At 36.3% G+C, this 23,825-nt stretch overlaps 2 protein-coding genes and 2 pseudogenes across 2 annotated transcripts; 2 read left to right on the top strand and 2 right to left on the bottom strand.

Moving 5' to 3' along the window:
• LOC126691540 (probable galacturonosyltransferase 4) overlaps nt 1-23,825 on the bottom strand; it is a 94,296-nt pseudogene that overhangs the window by 14,527 nt on the left and 55,944 nt on the right.
• Nucleotides 3,289-4,347, bottom strand: LOC126691547 (uncharacterized). Its single transcript, XM_050386571.1, has one exon. The coding sequence runs from the start codon at nt 4,345-4,347 to the stop codon at nt 3,289-3,291; it is 1,059 nt and encodes a 352-aa protein (XP_050242528.1).
• LOC126691546 (thioredoxin reductase NTRC-like) lies at nt 8,598-15,335 on the top strand (annotated as a pseudogene).
• On the top strand, nt 20,888-23,467 carry LOC126691543 (putative disease resistance protein RGA3). The gene has a single exon (XM_050386570.1). It carries the CDS (start codon nt 20,888-20,890, stop codon nt 23,465-23,467), a length of 2,580 nt encoding a protein of 859 aa, XP_050242527.1.

The following is a 23,825-nucleotide window of genomic DNA, read 5'->3' as shown; positions in this document are numbered from 1 at the left end:
CCAGGGTGCCGTCATAGGTGTCAGCTCTTCGGACAGCTGCCTGATGAAATTGCTGAACCTCTGGCATTTATCGCAAGATTGGAGATAAGCTTGCGCATCCTTCATCATTGTAGGCCAGTAGTATCCTGCTCGGAGCAATTTGTGTACCAGTGATCGTGCGCCTGAGTGGTTTCCGCAGATACCCTCGTGTACTTCTCTCATCACATAGTCTGCTTCTCCTTGGCACAAACACCTTAGGTACGGTCGAGAGAAGCCCCTTTTATATAGGACATCCTTCATCAGCACGAACCGTGACGCTTGTACCTTCAACTTCCTGGCGGCGCCCTTTTCCTCTGGTAACACCCTGTCCCTTAGGTATGAGATCAATGGCGTGGTCCAGTTATGTTCAGAGTTCACCACCTGCATATTTGTCCCGTCATCGATAAGTGAAGATATTTGGACGAATGATAATACCTATTCGGGAACCAGCATGAATTCGGCTGATGCAGCTTTTGCTAGTTGGTCAGCCCATTCGTTCTCTTCTCTTGGGACCTGAATGAATTCAACTTCGAGGCTGTTGATTCGATACCTTACTTCTTCCAGATATCTCTTCATTCGATCGTTCTTGCACTCGTAATCGCCATTGATCTGACTTGTTACCATTTGTGAATCGCAGTGGACAATTATGTTTTTTGCTGTCGCGGCCCTTGCAAGGTCTAGCCCTGCGATTAGGGCTTCATACTCTGCCTTGTCGTTGGTTGTTGGGAAATCCAGTCAAATCATGCACTATATTGTGTCCCCCTGCGGAGTTTTAATCACTACTCCGACTCCTCCGGCTCGTCTGTTTGAGGATCCGTCCGTGTGGATACTCTACTGTTCCTTCTCTTCTACCAACTAGTTCCCCCCGAGTGTGAACTCGGCGATGAAGTCAGCTACTGCCTGTCCTTTTATGGCCGTCCGCAGGCGGTACTGGATGTCGAATTCGCTTAGCTCTATTGCCCACAAAGCCATCCTTCCTGCTGCTTCTGGGCTATTCATGGCTTTTCTCAGCGGCTTGTCCGTTAAGACAATGATTTTATGTGCCTGGAAGTATGGCTTAAGCCTCCGCGCAGCGATTACTAACGCGAAAGCCAACTTCTCCATCTGAGGGTACCTCTCTTCTGCTCCACGGAGCGCACGGCTGGTAAAGTAGATGAGTTTCTGTATCCCGTCCTCCTCCCTTACCAAGGCTGCGCTTACTGCGACACTCGAGACTGCCAAATAAAGGTAGAGTTCCTCTCCGTGTATGGACGGACTGAGCAGTAGTGGAGACGAGAGATACGTCTTTAAGTCGTTGAAAGCCGTTTGGCATTCATCCGTCCACTCAAATGACTTTCTCAGAGTGCGGAAGAATGGCAAACATCTATTTGTCGCCCTTGAGACGAACTTGTTTAGTGCTGCGATCTTTCCATTTAGACTTTGGACCTTCTTGACCGTCTTTGGTGGTTCCAACTCCATTATCGCCCGTACCTTCTCCGGTTGACCTCTATTCCTCCTTGGGATACCATGTAACCCAAGAATTTTCCCGTCGTTACTCCGAACGCACACTTGTTCGGATTCAGCTTCATGTTGAACGATCGAAGCGTATCGAATGTTTCCCTGAGGTCGTCTAGGTGATCTTCTTCGTGCATGCTTTTAACCAACATGTCGTCAACATAAACTTGAACGTTCCTGCCAATCTGATGTGCAAACATCTTGTTCATTAGCCTTTGGTATATTGCTCCAGCATTTTTGAGTCCAAAAGGCATCACCTTGTAGCAGAATAATCACTGGCTTGTGACGAAAGAGGTCTTCTCCTGATCAAATTCGTCCATCCTGATCTGGTTGTAGCCAGAGAAAGCGTCCATGAAGCTGAGGAGTTGGTGTCTTGTAGTCAAATCCATAAGGGTGTCTATCCGTGGGAGCGGGTAGCTGTCTTTGGGACAAGCCTTGTTGAGGTCTGTGAAGTCTACGCACATCCTCCAGCTTCCATTGGCTTTTTTAACCATAACGACATTCGCCAGCCAGTCAGGATAATATACTTCCCGAATGAAACCTGCCTCCAGTAACTTTCGAACTTCCTCGGCTATGGCCTTATCCCGCTCCTGGGCGAAGACTTGTTTCTTTTGCCAGACTGGAGGGAAGGAGGGCGACACATTCAACTTGTGGACCATGACAGATGGGTCAATTCCCGGCATATCTTCATGATTCCAGGCAAAAATGTCTTGGTTATTTCTTAGGAAAGTTGTGATCGTCTGGCGTACGGGCCAACTGGCCAGTGTGCCAATTTTAGTCGTTCGTTCAGGCCGTGTGTCGTCAAGTCTTACTTCTTCTAGCTCTTCAACTGGCTCTGCTAATGCTCGCTGCTTCTCGATGCACATCGTCTGCTGCTGATCCTCCATCTCTAACATGGCGACATAGCATTCTCGCGCTGCTACTTGATTCCCCCGCAGTTCTCCTACCCCATATTCCATCGGGAATTTGATCAGTAGGTGGTATTTGAGGTTACCGCCTTCCAGGAATTGAGAGTGGGTCGCCTGAGGATGGCTTTGTAAGCAGACGAGCAGTCGACTACGAGAAACGTTATCTCCTTAGTGATCTGCTGAGGATAGTCACCCGCCGTCACAGCTAGCGTTATTGCGCCCAAAGGAAAGACCTTCGTACCCCTAAATCCTACAAGTGGGGCGTTCGTTGGGGACAATCGTTCCTTGTCAATCCTCATTTACTGGAATGCTGGATAGTATAGGATGTCTGTTGAGCTACCGTTGTCGACGAGGACCCGGTGCATATTATAATCCCCAATCTGCAGGCTGACTACTAGCGCATCGTCATGAGGATGGTGAAGTCTCCGAGCGTCATCCTCTGAAAAGTTTATGACGGGATTATCTATTCGCGGCATCTTTGGTACGAATTCTGTGAGTTGGACGCTATGGACCATCCCGAGGTAGGTTTTGCAGGCTTTCATGGAAGATCCGGCTGCAGCTGTGCCCCCTACGATCATTCGTATGTCTCCTATGGGTGGTCTAGGGTGGTCGTTCTCCTTTCGTGGAGCCTGTTCTTCCGGTGTATCAGTTCTTTCCCTGCTGATGAACCTCTGTAGTTTCCCCTGCCTGATCAGGGCCTCAATCTGCTGCTTCAGGTCATAGCAGTTAGCTGTGTCGTGCCCGTGGTCCTAGTGAAAGCGACAATACTTGTCTCTCGGTCTTTTGTTGGGGTCTCCCTTCAACTTTCCTGGGAAGGTCAATGCTCCTTCATCTTTGATTTGCATCAATACTTGGTCGATTGGGGCGGTTAACGAGGTGAAATTGGTGAACCTTCTAGTGGGGGGTCTGGAGCGCTTTTCATCACGTTGATCCCCGGTTTTAGCGACTTTTCGCCCCCTGTCTTGTCTCGTGTCTTCCTGCCTTTCCCTCTTCTTAGGCCTTTCCTCGCATCTTCTGCATTCATGTACTTGGTAGCCTTGTAGAGAACGTTCGTCATGGTTTTTGGGTCATTCTTGTACAAGGAAAACAAGAACTTACCCTTCCGTAGCCCACTAGTGAACGCGGCTATGAGTATTTTATCGTCAGCTTTGTCGATCGAAAGGGTTTCTTTGTTGAAACGAGTTATGTAGGCTCGCAGCGTCTCGTCTTCTCGCTGCTTGATGTTCATTAAGCAAGCTGTGGACTTTTTGTATCGATGTCCGCATATGAAGTGTGAGGTGAACAGGGCACTCAACTCCTTGAACGTATTGATGGAGTTTGGTGTCAACCTACTGAACCAGACCTTCGCAGGCCCCTTCAGCGTGGTCGGGAACACCCTGCACATGATCTCGTCTGGTACACCCTGAAGGTGCATCAGGGTCTTGAAGGTCTCTAGATGATCGAGTGGATCCTTGACCCCGTCGTAACTTTCGATCTGCGGCATCCGGAACTTTTGTGGCAGGGGGAATGAGTTGACGGACGCGGTGAATGGTGAGTCGGTTCTGTTCACTAAATCGTCGAGATCAGAAGATACTTGCCCCTTGAGGGCGTTCATCATGACCTCCATCTGCTCCTTCATCACCTGCATCTCGGCGACGATAGGCGGGGGGGCAAAATCCATGAGAGACGGAAGGCTCACGTTTCGCCGCTCTGGTCGGCTTGGGGCATTGCTGCCCTCAGGCTTCTCCTGCTCCCTTCGCTCGGCACTGTTACCTTCCTGGTTTTGCTCCTGAAGGTTGGGTCCTACATCCCTTTGTCGTAGCTGCTCCTCCAGATAGTGGTTCTGCTTTGTAAGTCGTTCTACTGCTGTCATGAGAGTCTGGACCTGCCTTTCTAATGTAGTAGATTTCAGTGGATCGTCTTCTTGAGTGTTGTTGGTGGTAGCCATCGAGCGAGTGAGTACCATGCGACTCTTATGTTCGGGAGGCGACGGTCTGGCTTAAATTTTTCGCTTTCCCACAGACGGCGCCAACTGATGATGCCGTAATATCACCAGTGAGCAGTAGGAATCCACGCTCGCTCCAGCTAACAACCTGCAAGAAGAAAGAAGTGATTTCGCCGTGGGCACCGGTGTGGTGTCGACCAAATACCCTCCGACGGTCAAGTTAGAATTGTTCTCAACTCTAGAGTGCTAGAAAGGGTAAATTATGCGTACCTTGATTCGCGAGAGTATTGTAGCTTTTATAGTAGAAGAAAGTCAGCTTCTCTTCCTTGGACTAGAAGTCTTTTCCTTATGGGAATCCCCTTGAGTAATCCTAAACGTGATGGACAAGACATTTCCTTGTGGAGGGGATTAATGCGCGTATCTTTCGGAATGTTCCTTGCGCTAGGTTTCTAGTTTCCTTGGAGACCACACGTGCGCGCCATGAGTATGGAACCGCTCTAGGCCACTGGGCTCTACCGTCGTCAGCCCATGGGCCCGGATCCGTCAGGCCCAATGTCGTGAAAGTCCATTGCGCTAAATTTTGCCCCTTCACATACCATATATAAAGCGTAGTGAAACTTCTCATTATCTGAAAGATTGTCTTCCTCCTTTTTCTAGCTTCCTACTTATTTATCTATTAATTTATAGTTTGTTTTGATGTAAATCTATCCTTGTTCCTTTATCCTTTTTTTTTCCCTGCCACATGCTCCTTAGTAATTTCATGGGACCTTCTAGTTGAATCTATCTGTATTGTTTTCATTTAGTGCCATGTATGTTTTCGCTCTACTGTGTTGTAATTTTTTGTATTTTGCATAATTGGCTTCTAATAGATGAGGACACGCACTTTTATGATAGTGTCAAGTTGTAAATGAAGTATACCATGTGTTTTCCTCTTCACTGCTGTTTGTTTGATGATGTGAAAATTGCTGTCAAGCTTTTGTAGATTTTTGATAATTGTCTTGGGATGAAGGAACTCAAATTTTTACTACTACGATCTTTTTGAAGCATTCCATTTTTTTTTTCTTATGCTCTAAAATATAATATACATTTTTTTTTAACACAAAACCCCGTCTTAATTATTAATTTTCCTTTTGTGAGCAAATAGATTGATGGTGAAGTCATAGGTCCAATCTTGTATCGATGCACGAGTTGGCCTATCAGTGTGGGGGGAAGAAGAGGGCACACAAATTTCCCACATCCTCATAGATGCCACTAGGGATATTGATGGAACCATTTGGTCCAGGGACAAAGATTAGAAGCATAGGCTGCTTGATCTGGATGGTACATGGGTTTGGAACTGTTGAAAAAATGATTAAATAAATAATTTCCTATTAGCTTGAGCATTTGAGACAGGAGTTAGTTTATCATGATATTAGAGTAGGTGGTTTTGAGAAAAATTAAAATTCACGTGTTGGAGTCCACTTATTTAGTGGGAGCTTTTGCCTATACATGAGTGGAAGTGTTAAAATAATTATTAAATGATTAAACTAACTCATCAAATTCCAACTATACTAGTTGTATGTATCTGATAAACCACATATCCAAAAACTTTAAACTACTAGGAAATGAATTAATTTAAAATGCAGGTTCCTATGGATTTATAATAAAGTAATTGATATTTAAAATCATCTTTGAATTCATATTTTCTCTAGATATTGGGAAAACTTGTTTTATATGGATTTTGAAGAATATGACATGCTTTCTGTTTACATTTAGATCTTGATGAACTGGACCTTGCATGTCTTCGAAGAAGCCCTCTTTAGTAACTTTCATTTGATTGTGTTCTAATTTCTAAAGCTTTTACTTGTATAGGAGGGAAAAAGAGGGGTAAAAAAAAAAAGGGGGGGGGGGGGGGGAAGGGGGGGTTGGGGTAAGTGTGCTTCATTGATAATTGTGCTACTGGGTGCAAAGATTATAAAAAGAGGAACATTGTGGTTTATTGATAAATAGTTATTGGCTTCAACTTCACAAAAAAATTGACTTCATGAACAATGCAGACCTTGTGTGGTTTTATCAAACAATTTATTTGTTGCAAGTAGCAGCTAATTTTGTACCTATTAGGTCAGGAGCATCAAATAACACCAATTATATTATATCATATCACCCTTAAATTTCTTTGTTGTTGACATGATTGATATTTATTTTTTGATAGGTAAAAAGAGTAATCTATATCTATCTATATATATCTAAAAGTTAAAAAGTAGCATTTATTATTACTGCACTCCAGTTGATCCATATCAGTATCCACGTCATTATCCTTTTTCTTTCCAATTTTCCTATATTTTTTTTAATTTACTTTTTTTTTAATAATTATACTTTCTCCTTCCCTTACCTTTTCATCTCCCTACTACCCTTAACCTTAATATCATTATTCATCTTCCCTTCTTCTTCCTTTATTTTGTCTCTTCATCTTTCCCTTCCTTACCTTTTCATCTCCCCACTATTTTCAACTTTAATATCACTATTCATCTTTCTTTTCATCTTCATTTATTTTGTCTCTTCATAATCACATCATCTTACTATAAATTTGTCATTCTCTCTTCCATTCTTTGCATAGTTTTTCCTCACAAAAAGCTCTCTCTCTCTCTCAATATTTTTTGGAGTATTTTTTTAGTTTTCCTACATCTCTACTTTAAGTTAATAAATTTTTGTGTTCGTTATAACTCTATTTTGGGTTGATGCGATCTAGTTTTGTGTTTTAAGTTTTTTTGTGCTCTTTGATTGTTAAATGTTATCCTATTGCATTATAAAAAATTAAAGATAATATATATGAATATAATATATATTATTCTATTACATAACATGATTCGGGTGATTTGATGTTTATTATTATTATTTTTTTACATATTTTTTCTTTTTATCTTATTTTATTCAATATTTAAACTCAGCCACATCCTCTATATAATTAAATTATTTTTATTTTCTTATTTTTTATTTAAAAAAATTAAACATATAATATTTTATTTAAATTCAAATAAATAAAATTATACTCATTTTTTTTAACATTTACACTTTCTCCAACCTTTCTCATTCCCTTTACATTTTTATCTCCCCACTACCCTCTATCTTAATATCACTCATCATCTTTCCATTTATCTTCCTTATTATTTTACTCATTTTGTTTCTTCTTATTATCATCCTTTTAGTATAAATTTAACATTCTCTCTTCCATTATATGCATAATTTTTCCTCACAAGAAATTTATTTCTCTCTCTTTCTCTCTCAATTTTTTGGTGGATTTTTTTATTTATTTTTTTTTCCATCTCTACTTTAGGTTGATAAATTTTTGTGCTTTTTAGAACTCCACTTTAGGTTGCTGTGATTTAATTGTGTTTTAAGTTTTTTTGTTTTTTGGTTCACTTTGATTGTTAAATTTTATCATATTGCATTATAAAGAATTAAAAACAATATGTGAGAATGTAATATAATTATATTACATAGCATGATTTGGATAATTTGGTATTTATTTAGAGATAATTAATTTGGTATTTATTGTTATATATTTTATTTTTACTTTTTTTTTTCTTCTCATATTATTTTATTCAACATATTGCATTATAAAAAATGATAAACTAATTAGCCACTATCATTATGGAGTAGTAGATTATAATTTTACATATATAGAGAAATGGACTATATAGAGTTTATATTTGTATATGTAAACATTCACATTAAGTAAATAATATATATTTGTCTAAAAAAAAGTAAATAATATATATAAATATATATATATATATATAAATGTTTAAAAAAAAATACATGTAATGTTTTTATTAACTTAAAAGATAAAGAAAAACCAACTGTTAATAAATAATAACTAAAAAAAAAACAATAATATTATCACGTCCAACGCACAGGTTTGCAACTAGTATTATTAATATGGCACGTAGCAGATGGTAGTGCATTGTAACGTATATGAAGGTAGTTTTGCTTATAACAACATTTCTTACACAATCTTTAGTGTGATGCCCGGCATAGAAGTGATAAAACTTTCATATTTTTACCTCAATTACCATGCAATAATTTATATTATTTAAATTTTCTAGTGGGAGCCACTTCAAAGAATGATAAATCTCATTTATGCCATTGTTTAAACCTTGTGTCTTATGGGACTTGCAATGACCCTCTGCCTTGACATTAATTGTGGCTAAAAAGGTTCAGTTTGTGGTGGTCTTTTTTGGCTGCCTTTTTTCGCTGGTGAATAATTTGTAGTAATGAACAACTTGTATGTGAGTTTTCAACTCCCTGAATGTTTGCTTAACAGGTTGATTAACTTGAATGTTTCAGAGTGTACAACAATCCAAATATCACCGTGCACTTCAATACAGAGACCATGGATATTGTTAGCAATACAAAAGGCCAGATGTCTGGAATTTTCCTTCAAAATCTGTGCTTGAGGCAAAGGGGTTATTTATGGTATAGGTCATTCACCGAATAGCCAGTTGTTGGATGGCTAGGTTGAGCTCGACAGATCTGGGTACGTGTTAGTTGAAGAGGGTGCTGCAAAAACTTCAGTTTTCAATTGGTCCTGGACCTGTCAAGATTTATTGTGTCGACCCAGATACCTTACCCAAGACTCTAGACCTCTGGTCCAAATGTTGCAACAGTTCAACTAGTGGTCATCTTACTGGTTCAGAAATTGTATTGATTATATATGTAATGACAAAGCTTGTGTCTATTAATTATTGCTTGTTGGATTTATGAAGAATTGGGATACATTCAAGGAAATTCTGAGAACTAGTTGGGGAAAATCTTGTATGAATGGAAGTGATGCATGTTACAACCTTTGTCAGCTAATCAGTTTCTTGGCATGTCCCATTTAAAGAGGAAAGAGATAGTGCAAGAAATTAGGTTTTAGCCTTCTGTTACATTTGTATTGGAAGCTGTGAATCTTCACAATAGCAAGAAAAACCTCTCTATTAATATTTCTAAACAACAGAAATAATTGAATTTTATAGCTAAGCTGTAAGCACATCTGCTTATCAAGTTCAATCACATTGTTATTTGGCTGTATAAGTCCAATCTCATCTTGTGATTTGATATTACCATATGTTTGTGAATCATTGTCATAGTGGACAATCTTGTAATTCGAATTCTTGTTATCTTAATAGGACCATGAATGGAGGCAAGCTGTAACTGCTGCTGGATCTGGATGCGTTGCTGCTTTATCAGTTAAGAGATATCTTGTGAGCAAAGATCTCCTTATTGGGTTTCACCAGGTATCTGTTCTACTTGTCTATAGACTCTAGATATAAGAGTACCTTAACATGTGCTTATCATCCCCATGCATTTGAAAACTGTTGTTAACATGACTCTGGTAGAGAACTTATCAAAAAAAAAAAAGGAAAAAGTTCCGGTAGAGAAGGGAATTTTGATTGCTAAAATACACAGACAAAGCTGAACAAAGGATGTGCAATTAATTATTTTGTGTTACGAGAATTTGGTGCACATAGTTTTTGTTAGCTTAATCCTTATACTAGCATTTGTTGGGACAAATATTGGTTAACCTAGTGGTCAAGTCAATGAATTATCTTTCTTAAAGCTGGTCAATTGGTTAACTTAACCATAGGCATATTTTAGTTAATGGTTGTATAGTAAACATACCAAGTTATCGCTGCAAACCCTGAGACTTTATTACGGCCAGTGAAGCCATGGAGAGCAAAAGAAGTCTGCAGACCACCTAAATGGACCAATGTGTCTGCAGACCTCCCAAATGGGCCAATGTGTAAAATCTCCTTATGCTTTTGGATCCATACCCATATTAACTACAAAGAGTGCTAAACTATTAGCTTGAGTAGAAATTGCCATGGTTTAGAAGTTGCAGTCTCATGTACAAAGTTGCCAATCATTGTGCATTCTATGGAGCTACAAAAGTTGTGCCTGTTAACCATCACTGTAATGTGAAATTGGCACAAGGAATAGCAATAGAACGGACCAACTATCTTGTTGATCATGTATTCACCAATAAACCTTGTGAAATACATGGTAGGGTATTATGCATCTATAAGCAAGATGGTGGATGTGTCTCTCTTCCAATTACTAATGGCTTATCCAAAAAGAAAGGAAAATGTTTGCTTATATACAGATCAAGATTTCAGATCCTTTTGGTTAAATTTGGTTAGTCACATACTCGAATAATCCATGGAAGGGTTTATCTCTTATTATATTTTAATTGGTAAGTACACATTGATGTGGGACAAAACCAAATCCAATACATAAATAAAATTCAGAGGACAGAAAAATAAAAGATAGATAACCTAGGAGTCAACACCATTGGAAGATTCCAAGAAAATTTTAAATAGTCTCCATAGGAGTACAATATTATGTTTATATAGACTAGTAGGACTAAACCTTAATTTTAATTGACGTAGGAAAACACAAAGGACAAAGTTTAGGTTTAAAATTGGTTGTAGCCTAAAGCTATAACCTTATTCAATATTATATTTTATGCATAAAATATAATATTATAGATTATATAGTAAATAATATCCGATTAGTATAAAATTTGACATGTGTATTAATAGCGTAATGAATATGCAATTCAATGGTTAGATTTTTGAAATATGTAGTAATTTTAATAATATTGAGTAAGGTTGTAACCTTAAGTTACAACCAATTTTGTAGCTAAATTTTGTCCAAATAGTAATTCTAATTGACTTGGGAAATCCCAATTATTGAATCACAAAAATGCCCTTGACTGTAGGAATTAAATAAAATCCTATAACCTAATTAACTATGAAGATCTAAAATAAAAACCAATTAACTTCCAAAATTAAAAAAAAAAATCTTTGCACTTACCACATCAAACATATACCTATTTTGAACCCATGACCTCACCCCTCATCTTTCATCCCATTCTTGTTGGATGAGGAAGTGCCATTAGGCTAGAGTTCATTGGCTCCTAGGAAGTTTAGAATGAATCGAGTAATTTTGGTTAAAAGGTTCTTGAGTGTTGACCAGGGATGTTGATAAATTTTGGGCAAATTAATCCTGCAAACTCTATTCAATTGTGTTGTCACTTTATATTTTGAGCATATAACATAGTCTGTTATAAAACTTGTCCTCATGAATTTTCTTGTGACAGCCTCAAACTGAAGAGGTTAAGAAGGAACTTACCAATAGGGATGTCCAAGCAGGCTTTGACATTACACTTAACAAAGCATAAGGGCCAGGTACAAGTTATTCCCAAAATGCTTACTTTAATGTGAACTTTTATGTTAACTGAAATCTCATGTCAACAAAGCTTTCCCTTTTGGTTTTTCTGTATAGGTTGGCTCGGTGCTTACATGTTTTCCCCCTCTTTCTTCAGTATGCATTAAGAAAATTGTACCATGAAAGTCCAAGGCTTATATGTGTACTATATACTGCACCAACCTGCGGTCCATGCAGGTCTATGAAGCCAATTCTTAGTAAGGTACATAGTTTGAAACTTATTCTGCTTTTGCATGATAGTTCAATATCAATGCTAGCTTAAGCTAATTTTTCTTGGTTAATGATATCTCAGTTATGATACACATGATAGGAACCCATTCTAGCCATGTGAAATTTTGGTGAAAGAAATTCATTATGTTGTATAAAATCTTGACATATATGCAGCATGTTGCAGGTGACAATCTGTTAATAAAAGAGGAGATGGTAATTTAAAGAAAATTTGCTTGTTTCATATGTTGGGCATAATACAAATTAAATTGTGATCCTAGTGACTCTTTGAGGCTTGTTTCTCATAAAACAGTCTGATAAAGTGCCTCAGGAGAAGTGACAGACATGGAATGTGCCTTTCACTTAAAGCTTGCACAACATGAAAGGACGGTTGCAAAATATATCTATGTTATTTTTTCTTCTAGCTTGGTTGACTCTAAGGGGTAGCACATTCAGTTGGGAACTGCATCTCATAAAGCAAAGGTCACTAATTTGAATATTACTTCCTTAGGACCAAAGTCATTCATCCCCCCACAAAAAAAAAAAAAAAAATTTATGGTTGAGTTTGAATATTTTATAGGAATTAAAAGTAATTTTAAGTTGTGAAAATTAATATTATATAGGGTCCGGTTAATGTGTGCCCTAAGGGCACACATTAAGTTTTCTATTTTTGGAAATATTTTCTTGGAAATTGAAAAAGCTGTCGTTACTTTTTCAATTCTCGAGAAATTTTTTCCAAAAATAGAAATTAATGTGTACCCTAAGGGCACACATAAGTAAAATCCTATTATATATATTTATATATGTAATATCCCTTCCTTAGGGCCAGAGTCATACATCCCAAAAACAAAATACCATTTATGGTTGAGTATGAATATTTATAAGAATTAAAAAAAAAATTGAAAATTAATATATATATATAGACACACACATACATATATATATGTTGGGATCAAGTTACACCTAGTGTAATTCTTTCTTATTATTATACCTCTTAATAACTTTGCATTGAGTTCATATTTTGAAAATTCTAATGTTGGATTACACATTCTCTTTGTTTTTAACATGACAAATTTGTCAAATGGGTGTTAGTTACTATCCAATCCAAAAACTCATGTTATATGTATAATTTTTATAATTTTTTAAAGAACTTTGAACTTCAAACATTTTATACATGATATAGTTTTTGATCTCTAGTCACTTTGATATTTTGCATGCATAAGTGTGAAAAGAGAAAATGTAATTTAACGGTGGATTTGTCAAAAAACTAATCCAATGCAAAGTTTGAAAGTTGAGTAATATTGACAAGAGTTACACTATGTGTAACTTGAATCTAACCATTAACCAAAAGGAGGAAGGAGTGTGCACTTAAAATCCAAATATTGTAGCACAATGAATTTCTCTTGAAGTTGTGAAATCAGAACCAGAAAATTTAGTACTGAAGCATGTAATCTTAGCAGAACAATTTTCTTTCTCCTTAATTATCTCTGTCTTCAGGATAGTTAAATAAACAATTCATGCATGTGCATGGGACTAAACTTGTGATCTCATCCTCCATCCCCTTTTTAAGCAGGGAGGAGATGGCAATTGATCAAGGATCGTTATACCAACTGTTTTTTTTTTTTTTTTTCTTCAGAAAATAGAAACATATTTGTCTTTTTGAACTGAAGTATTGGTTAATATATAGTTCCAGAACTCAAGTTTGACTGGGTCTATATTGTGGATAGCAATATATATTTTAATAGAGCTTTTCACTGTTGCATGCCACCCAAGATTTTCAAACAACCAGTGTGACTGAAAGCAAAGTTCCATGTTACTCTTGGTTCTTTGTTGAATGTATTATTTTGTCATGACCTAAGAACAAATATATATATATATATATATATATGTTGCAGTGCTTTTGGAATGAAATTTGGTCGTTTTAGATATTAATCTGGGTAACCAAAGACAGAAAAATACTAATTATGGAGCTGTGGTGGGTGGTAGTTTAATAAGTAAAAGCAAGAGCCAAAGGCAGGAGCATTAGTATTATAGGTTTCATCATGTATCGAGTTTTGGCTTTATAGATGGAAGATGAAGTCCCAAGTACATGTAAATATGACATCTTGACTTTTTGCATTGAATGCCACATATTTTCCACCAGAAAAACAAGCCGTTTTATAATCCTTAAGGAATAAGATGACATCTCCAAAAATTTCTTAAATAAGAACATGATGAATTGTAGTACCAATATCCTTAATGGCCAACGTATCACTTGGAACCTTAACACTATTGTAGTTGGTCCATACTTAACTGTGGATTGTGAGTGGAAGTTGCATCTTGTAAGTGATTCACATATTCTGATAAAATTGCATAGAATATGGTATAGCCAAGTCAACTCAAGACCAGATATAGGGTATTACTAGAAGTTACCAATGTTGTGTGAAGAGAATTAAAAAAGCAATGCCTCTCATGCATTATGGAAACTTTACTTTATGTTTCACTATTAATGATTCATGCTTTATATTGTTGAATGACTTACGAAGAATATGTCACACTTTTACTTAACTTCTGGTGGCAGGTGATAGATGAATTTGATCAAAATGTACATTTTGTTGAAATTGATATCAAGGAAGATCCAGAAATAGCAGAAGCAGCTGGAATTATGGGTACACCATGTGTGCAGTTTTTAAAAAATAAGGAAATGCTAAGGTTGGTTGTATATTGTCCTTTCATTTGTCCCACTGCATGTGTTTTCTTGGATTTTTATTTTTGTTTTGCCCTCTCAGACTCTTTAATTCTTGCTATCGATGTGTTTTTCTAAGTAAGTTTTCTTATTTGATTGGTCCAACTAAATACTTGAAATTCAACGGATCCCCTGTTTTCTTTGAGGGACTATGACTGACAAAATCATTGTGTTAACCAATTTTTGTCATTGCATGGAGGTGTTTCATTTGGCAAAATTTTGCATATTGATGTGAGATGTTATGATATTGATACACAGCACAAAAGTAGTTCTATTTCTTGTGTTTTAGTGGTTGAGTGATTTTGACTTTGGAAAGCTTTCTTTTCAATTTATGGAGAGGGAATTGGGGAAATTATCATCTAGTGTCGACTCTCTATGAATGTCTTTTGCATGAATCTAGTCCCTATTTACTTGGTTAGTGGTTCTCGGCTGCCACTAACTGATTCTTGTCTGGTTATGCAGGACTGTGTCAGGGGTGAAAATGAAGAGAGCACAAAGAATTCATTGGAGAAAATAAATGAGAGAATTTCAAATTGGGTGATGCTCTCATTTCGAGATCCAATTTTGTTCCTTCTAAAGAATCTAGTTGAATAATGCCTTCAATTTTTTCAGTGATGTCTCATATTGATCAACTACATTGTAAATTATACAAGCAGAGCAGCCAATGCATTGGTTACGGGTTTTGAATCTCTTTCTTTTGAATTTCACTGATTTTGTAAATTGGGTTCAGCTTTGAATTTTGTTCCCATATCGACTACTTGCTACTAACTAGAATAATTTGCAAACATGCCCAACCCTTACGTTTTGATGATTCCCCGCCCCAATTTGTAAATGTAGCTCTCCACTTGTCCTTTATATAAGAGTGATGGTTGAGAAGCATGTGGATGTAGCCATGAGTTTTATGGCCACAACAAAATCTTACAACATTATCTCAAGAAGTAAGGTGTCAATCCACCATAGGTCAAAATAAATTGTAAAAAAAAAAAAAAAAAAAAATTATACCAGGACTCACTAGAGCTCAAAACAAAAGATGTTTTAAAAATGTTGATAGATTTTAGTGTCCCTTGACTTTCTCTATAAAAATAGTCTTACACCAGTGTAGTGAGATGCAATTTTTTGTTTATGCGGTTTGAAACATACTATCAATTGCAATAGAGTAGAAGATTGATGATTAATCATTCTCTGGTAAAGAAATTTCTTTGTAATTATACTTTTGCTCATTTTTCACTCGACTACAACCTTAACATTACTAGCCAAAAAAAGAGGAAAGAAAAAAGAAATCGATAAAATAACCTTTATTGAAAGGAGAGAAATAAGCTAAAATAGCTGGAGAAAGGAAGAGATATAGTAGTTGGTTATTTCGTTGTAGACTTTACTCCAAGCCCCTTAATGGAAGTCATCTTATTGGAGTAAGCTCATTTTGTAGCTACGGAAAGGAAGAGAAAAGAAAAGACAAGGAAAAGAAATTAATAAGATGCATTTTTTTTCATAGATAGGATAGAATTTTAGCGTATGGCGTCCGCTAAATGATGATTTCTTTTTATCATCAGGTCAAAGCACCAAAAAAGGTTTATTTGATGATAAGAGACTTTACTATTTTGAACTAACTAAAAACTACTAATAAAATATCCCTTACTTTATTTGATAAGTTGACATTTTCTTTTTAAATACTCATTTATTTATTTTTGAACCCAAAACGTTGGAAACACCAAGTTGTTTGATGATAATTTTCTCTAGGTTTGCTTTGGTAAGTTTGATGATTTTCTCTCCCTTGCTCTCAATTTCAATTGAGGCCCTAGCAATACAAGCTAGATTCAATAAATTAATTACTTTTGCAATAATCCTTCATTTTAATTGATCCTAAAATAAATTACATCTTGAACTCTTAATTTTTTTTTCAATTTTTTAACTTTATTTTTGAAGTGGTCCACATCTAGCTAAAAATGGTACATAATACCTTCCATAGTTTTTTAATTAGACATCTCTTTTTATTTTAACTAGTCGCTAACCCATGCGATACACGAGGAAGCTACTGAGTATATAACACGTACCACAATATATAATATTATATGATACATTAGGAAGAAATACAATTCATTGAACAAACCTCCAAAAAAAATTCTATAATTAAATAGAAAATTAAATTATTTTAGTAATATAAAACTATTCACTCACTAAAAACCAATTTGAAAACCTTTTCAAAACCCAAGCCGCCTTCTGATAGAAAACACCATACAAACATATAAAGAAAATTTGAACAACGGTTTTAATGAATTTAATTAAGAAAATTTTATTTGTTGAAAGTTGACAGAAGTACAGTTGTAAGTGAGTCTTAAAAATTGTTCAAAGTTGTACATAAGCAAATAACCAAATAAGCTAACAGTCATTAACTGCTAATTATTAAATGTTTGTCAGTGACAAATTTTTTTGGAATCAAATAATTTGTAAACACCACATTTATGAATGTAAAAAGACTAAGAATAAAGTACCATATTTTCTTTTTTCGTTTCTCTTTCTTATTCTTACACCACATAAGGGTTAAAATACAAAATGTCGGATTGAGTTTAGGATATTTATGTTCTCAATTTTTTTTTTCATCTGTTCGTAATCATTTGATAAATTACACTAATCTTTTTCATCTGTTTGTAATTGTTAAATTACTGATTGTCCCAAAAGTTTAAGCTATTAGGATATGGTAGATTTAATCATTTAACCATATACTTCTAACACTCCCCCTCACGTGTGTGCCAAAACTACCTTTTAATAGGTGTGACCCAACACATGGGAATCTAAATCGGAGGTAGAATGGAGGAGACAGAGATCGTACTCAGGACCTCCCACTCTGATACCATGTTAAATTACCAATTGTCCCAAAAGATTAAGCTATTAGTATAATATGTTAAAACGGTTCACAGATATCTAATGCCATTCGTACTAAAATGGATTTAGTCAGAGAGAGAAAGAGAGTGACCATCTTGAAGGAGTTAGTGTTTTGAGCAATATCGTTGTCGAGGAAGAGAGTGGAGTGGAGACTGAGGACTTCGAAGTTCAAAAAGAATGGAAACTTCAACTTTGACTCTTTGTTTTCCTCATTAACAACTTACTCTCCCATATCCTTCACATGCATGTAAAATGAATTAGAAAAACTTGTTGCGTCATTTAAAGAATCAGAAGGGTAAGAAGGCTAAACTACCATTTCATCTGTTTGTAATTGTTAAATTACTGATTGTCTCAAAAGTTTAAGCTATTAGGATATGGTAGATTTAATCATTTAACCATATACTTCTAACACTCCCCCTCATGTGTGTGCCGAAACTACCTTTTAATAGGTGAGGCCTAACACATGGGAATCTAAATCGGAGGTAGAATGGACGAGATAGAGATCATACTCAGGACCTTCCACTCTAATACCATGTTAAATTACCGATTGTCCTAAAAGATTAAGCTATTAGTATAATATGTTAAAACGGTTCACAGATATCTAATGACATTCGTAATAAAATGGATTTAGTCGAAGAGAGAGAAAGATAGTGACCATTTTGAAGGAGTTGGTGTTTTGAGCAATATCGTTGTCAAGGAAGAGAGTGGAGTGGAGACTAAGTACTTCGAAGTTCAGAAAGAATGGAAACTTCAACTTTGACTCTTTGTTTTCCTCGTCAACAGCTTACTCTCCCATATCCTTCACATGCGTGTAAGATGAATTAGAAAAACTTGTTGCATCATTCAAAGAATCAGAAGGGTAAGAAGGCTAAAAGCAGTTCTATCCATTCATTGTTGGGCTTTGTAGAGTCTAGTTTTGTTTGATCCGATTCGACGACCCAACCCAACCCGAATAATATTGTGTGGTTTTTAATGGGAGATTTTTTGAGGCTTTGTGTATAAAATGCAATTGTGTGATTAGGGTTTGCGTTGGTTATCATGTTTTTTTGGGAGAGAGAAAAATTGTAGCCGCACTTTTGTATTTTTTCTTGATAATAATGAAATCCCTGCAACTCCGTGAACGTAGGCAAATTGCCGAACCACGTAAATATTGTCTTGTGCGTGTGATTGTTTTTTCTTTTGCGTGTGTTTTCTCTATTTTTTGTTTCTCACAATTTGGGATTTCGGTTAAATTCCCTACATTCATTGTATCTATTGGTTTGGGTTTAAGATAGGTAAAATTAGATTACTAAATTATAAAATGAGAGAAGGGATCTGACCTTTGGTTTTTGGGCTTGCTTTGACAATTTGCTTGATTCTGAGGATTTCGGCAAAATGAGCAAAACTTTTATGAAGTAAAAGTCTCAAAATTATTATTGTAGGAAATAAAGTACAGCGAGAGGTGGAGAAAAGGAGAAGTATGTACAAAGATAGGGAGGAGAGAAGTGTTTATGGTTTTTTTTGGAAAGAAGAACTGCTATGAAACCTATAAAAGTTAAAACTATCCAGAGCTAGGCAAAATGTTGCATTAGTTTGCGTTTTTCTTTTTTAGTCGTGTGATATTATTTGTAGAATTTAGAAATCAAAATGTTTCACATCAACAACCGAACAAAAAGGCACCTGTTTATAGTAAATTCTTAAAAGGTGTATTTTAAAAAGCATTGAATTAAATGGTTGGTTAAAAACATAAAATCCTGAAAAGTCACAATGTTTGGTGTTTTTAAATGTTAACGTGGCTGAAATTTATGTAGCCACTTGGCTGAAATTTGTGTGTGTGTGTGTGTGTATATATATATATATATAGAATTGTCATATCATACCCAATAAATGGAAGAAGTTACAACAAATAAAGGATGTGAGGTTGTAACCTATTGGTGACTGTCAGAATTCCATATAATAGCGACATTTGAAGATTCTTGGTCAATGGAGGGACACATGATAAAGTTGAAGATAAGAGTAACATCCGAATTTAAGGAGATGCTAAATAAATGTCAACCAGTAAATCTAAAAAGAAAAAAGAAAAAAAGAAAATAAATGATGATGTGGCGTTGATGTGGGTTTACTAGAGCGTAGCAACAATAAATGCTACGCTTCGGTTTTTAGTAATAATATAGATATAATATATGTGTGTTAACCTAGATTTGATAATTTAACTAAGTAATCACTTGGCTAATTATCTAGGTTAATCTGGTTGTGTTTTAAGGGGTCTAAAAACAAACAGACTCTTCTTGAATTGTTCATATTTATGAGATTCCACCAGATCCATTTTCAACTAGAGTATGTATCGAATAGTTAATTTACTTTCACATAAAGGAAAACGATCTCACCTAAACAAAGTTAAAAGATATTTACTTTGTCTCAATGCTTAAGTCATTCCTATTCTATGCTTTGCCAATGGCCTTTCTAAACAATGTGCCATCACTTATTTGCAATTACATCCGAACTCTATGGATCATATTGCCATAGAACCGTATAAGGCCCCAAGGGCTGTCTAATTCAGAATCCCATGATATAGGATTTCTTGTGATAAATTAAATACAGCTATTAAGACTTTAAAGAATATGGCATAACATATTTCCCTCTGCATTTGGTTGCTCTCTCGGTCAACTATAGTCTGTCTAGACATCTGTTTGCCTGTCGAGAGTCTAGACACATGCTCAACTGAGATCGTCAGTAGGTACCTGCAATCACGATTAAATTTGTTAGAAGTGGAGGAATTGTTCTCTGAATGTAATACATTGAACTGCTAACGGGCAATCCAATTTTAATTGTATCTTGTTGTAATCTCAATTCCAAGCCAATTGTAATCCAGAGTTCTGCAACTATACTATCAAAGTAATACCCAAACTAAGAGGGAATCTCTTTAGCCAACATCCTTTATAGAGTCAAAGAATGCCCCTTGTACCGGTCATTCTTTATAAATCAGCTGTTATAGAATAGTTCATATTTCATTTTTAAAATTCCATGTAATTAACCAAGAGCATATGGAATTTTGGTGCCAATATTGGTAAGAAAGGAATCATGCTTCGTATTATCATGGCTTCCAGCCTCTCCTTTTGCTTTCAGAAAAATAATGAGATTCCACCAAACTATCTAAATTACACTTCAAGAACACAGTCCTATCTATTATCAACTAGAATATGTATTGAGCTTCCCTCACCTAAAGGAAAAAGATTTAACCCCAACAAAATTAAAGGATAAACTTCGCCTCCATGATTAAGTATTTCCTATTTCCATGCTTTGCCAACAGCCTACGAAAGAATCGTGTGCCAAGTCATGATCTTGGTGCTATAAATCCACCTACGTACAATTTTGCCATCACTTATTTTGCAATTATATCCACCCACTCGGAATTGCTCTGTAATAAAAACAGGTGCTAAGACTTAAAAGCGTTGGTTGACTTAACCATCAAATTCCTTTCCATTCCATCACCACAAGAACATGGCTGAAGTTGCCTATGGTATCGCAGGGAAGGTCCTGGAGCAGCTTGGATCCCGTACTTTTCAAGAGATCAGCTCAGCATGGGGTGTCCGAAGTGATCTGAAAAAGCTTGAGCACACAGTCTCAGCCATTAAAGCTGTACTATGTGATGCTGAGGAGAGGCAAGCAAGTGACCAAAGTCTAAGGACTTGGTTAGGGGAGCTCAAAGATGTCCTTCATGATGCGGAGAATGTGCTGGATGAATTTCACTACCGAGTTCTGCAAAAGGAAGCAATGAAGAGATACGGGAGCACAAAAAAAAAGGTGTGTTATTTCTTTTCTGGTTCTAATCCACTTGTATTCCACGTTGAAATGGCACATAAAATCAAGAATGTTAGGGAGAGGGTAGATGCTATTTCAGGTAATAAGGATAAATTCAATCTTGCCCCAGGACATGAACCTAGGAATATAAAAATTCACAAGAGGGACATGACCCACTCCTTTGTAGATCCTTCTAATGTCATCGGTAGGGATGATGATAGAAAAGAGATCATACGTCTTTTGATGAACCCAGATGATAGAAGAAATGTCAATGTAATTCCTATAGTTGGGCTTGGAGGTTTGGGGAAGACCGCACTTGCGAAGTTGGTGTATAATGATAAATTGTTAGTTAGTCATTTTCAATTGAGAATGTGGGTGTGTGCATCTGAGGATTTTAATGTTACTAGTTTGATAAAAGAAATCCTAAAGTCTGCAATTGTTAAGATTGATGAGAATTTCGGTGTGGATGGGTTTCAAAATAACTCAAGAGAACTTTTGAGAGATAAGAAATTTATAGATAATTTGGGTGTGGATGAGTTGCAATTTAGATTAAGAAAACTTTTAAAAGATAAAAAATTTCTACTTGTCTTGGATGACGTTTGGAATGAGGATCGTAATAAATGGATGGAATTGGAAGATTTGTTACTTGGTGGTTGCAATGGAAGTAAAATCATGGTGACAACACGAAATAGCTCGGTTGCTACAATTATGGGTACTGTTCCCACATACCATTTAGATGGTCTATCTCATGAGGATTGTATGTCTTTATTTAAGAAATTGGCATTTAAGGAGCTCTTAGAAATTGGAAATGACATTGTTAAAAAATGTAAAGGCGTTCCATTGGCAGTGAGGACTTTAGCTAGCCTACTTTATTTAAAAGTTGATGAACGGGAGTGGAAATCTGTGAGAGATAATGAGATATGGCATTTAAAACAGAATGAGGGAGACATCTTACCCGTATTAAGGCTCAGTTACAATCAATTGCCCTTTCACTTGAAGCAATGCTTTGCCTATTGCTCTCTTTTCCCAAAGGATTATGAATTCAAAACTTCTCTTTTGGTTCAATTTTGGATGGCACATGGACTTCTTCAATCACCTGACAATGAAAAACAACAGTTGGAAGATATTGGTGAGTTGAATATCAAGGAGTTAATGTCAAGATCTTTATTTCAAGATGTATATAAAGATGCTATGTGTGATTATAACTTTAAAATGCACGATCTTGTCCATGATCTTGCAATCTCAATTGCCAAAGGTGAGTGTTCTGTAGTGACCAAGACGTCCACCCCTGTTGCAGAAGTTTGTCATCTATCAATTTTGGAGAGTGGGCAAGAAGTTACAACACAATTAGAGAGGTTGAGCAAAGTTCAAACTGTTATTTTCAAAACAGAGCAACCCATGTCCATACTTAAAGCTTGTACCTCAAGATTTAAGTACTTGCGGGTGCTTGATTTGAGCAATTCATCCTTTGAGATGTTGCCAAATTCTATTGGAAGTTTGAAACATTTGAGATATCTCGACCTAACAAGAAATGGCAAAATCAAGCAACTTCCAAATTCCATTTGCAAGCTACACAGTTTGCAAACTTTACGGCTTGGTGGTTGCAACAATCTTGAACGGTTGCCCAAAGGTGTAAGGGACATAATCAGCCTCAGGTTTTTGGTTATTACAACAAAGCATACCTGCTTGTCGGAGAAGACAGTGGGTTGCTTGGATTCTCTTCGATTTTTGTTGATACGTGATTGTGAGAATCTAAAATGTCTATTTGAAGAGATGGAGGGGCGCCTCACCTATCTTCGAACATTGGTTGTTCTAAAATGTCCAAGTTTGATTTCTTTATCACTCAGTATCAAACACCTAACTGCCCTAGAGACCCTGGGAATTAGGGATTGTAAAGAGCTTAGTTTGATGGAGATGGAGGGAGAAGACAATCAAGATCTCAAGTTCAGCCTCCAAAATTTGATAATTGGAGGTTTACCTAAGTTAGAGGTTTTGCCCCAATGGCTCCAAAGATCCGCAAACACTTTACAGCTGCTATGGATTGGAGAATGTGAAAATTTCACGGCTTTGCCAGAGTGGCTGCCATGTCTGGAATCACTTCACACACTTACGATTGGCAAATGCCCTAAGTTGTCATCTCTCCCGGAGGGGATGGAAGCTCTCACTGCACTAAGACAATTGGTGATTGAAGGTTGTCCTAATTTGAGTAGAAAATGCAGAGAAGAAGATTCGCACAAGATTGCTCATGTACCAAAGATTGCACTCGACAAGGAAATTTGAAATTCATCGTCATCATCAGAAGAAGAGGTAAGGGTAGATCTGTCTTCTTGTTCTTCTTTCTTGTGTTATTCTTTTCCATCTATCTTTTTGTTCTTTTTACTATTTAATTATTTATTATGGTTTTTATATTTTAGTTTTTATGCTTATCAATGGGTACTGATCAAATTGACTAATCTTGAATGCTGGTTATGTTCAATTTCGTTAAATAAATAACAAAAGCCCTTTTCGTACAAATAGTTTTACAATAAATTAAAACAAGAAATATCTTTTTGGATGAAAATTGAAAATAAAATTCCAAAACTCAAGTGTCTTTTTAAATCTTTATTTTTCCCACACCCTTTCCTCACAAATATATAAA

The sequence above is a fragment of the Quercus robur genome, chromosome 7 (assembly GCF_932294415.1).
Source record: "Quercus robur chromosome 7, dhQueRobu3.1, whole genome shotgun sequence".
Classification (NCBI taxonomy): Eukaryota; Viridiplantae; Streptophyta; class Magnoliopsida; order Fagales; family Fagaceae; genus Quercus; species Quercus robur.
Note: the sequence above shows the minus strand (reverse complement) of the source record. Positions and strands in the feature narration are given on the sequence as shown.

Excerpts from the sequence above, each read along its gene's own strand:
- LOC126691543 (XM_050386570.1), top strand. The coding sequence starts at position 20,888 with ATGGCTGAAGTTGCCTATGGTATCGCAGGGAAGGTCCTGGAGCAGCTT.
- LOC126691547 (XM_050386571.1), bottom strand. The coding sequence starts at position 4,347 with ATGGCTACCACCAACAACACTCAAGAAGACGATCCACTGAAATCTACT.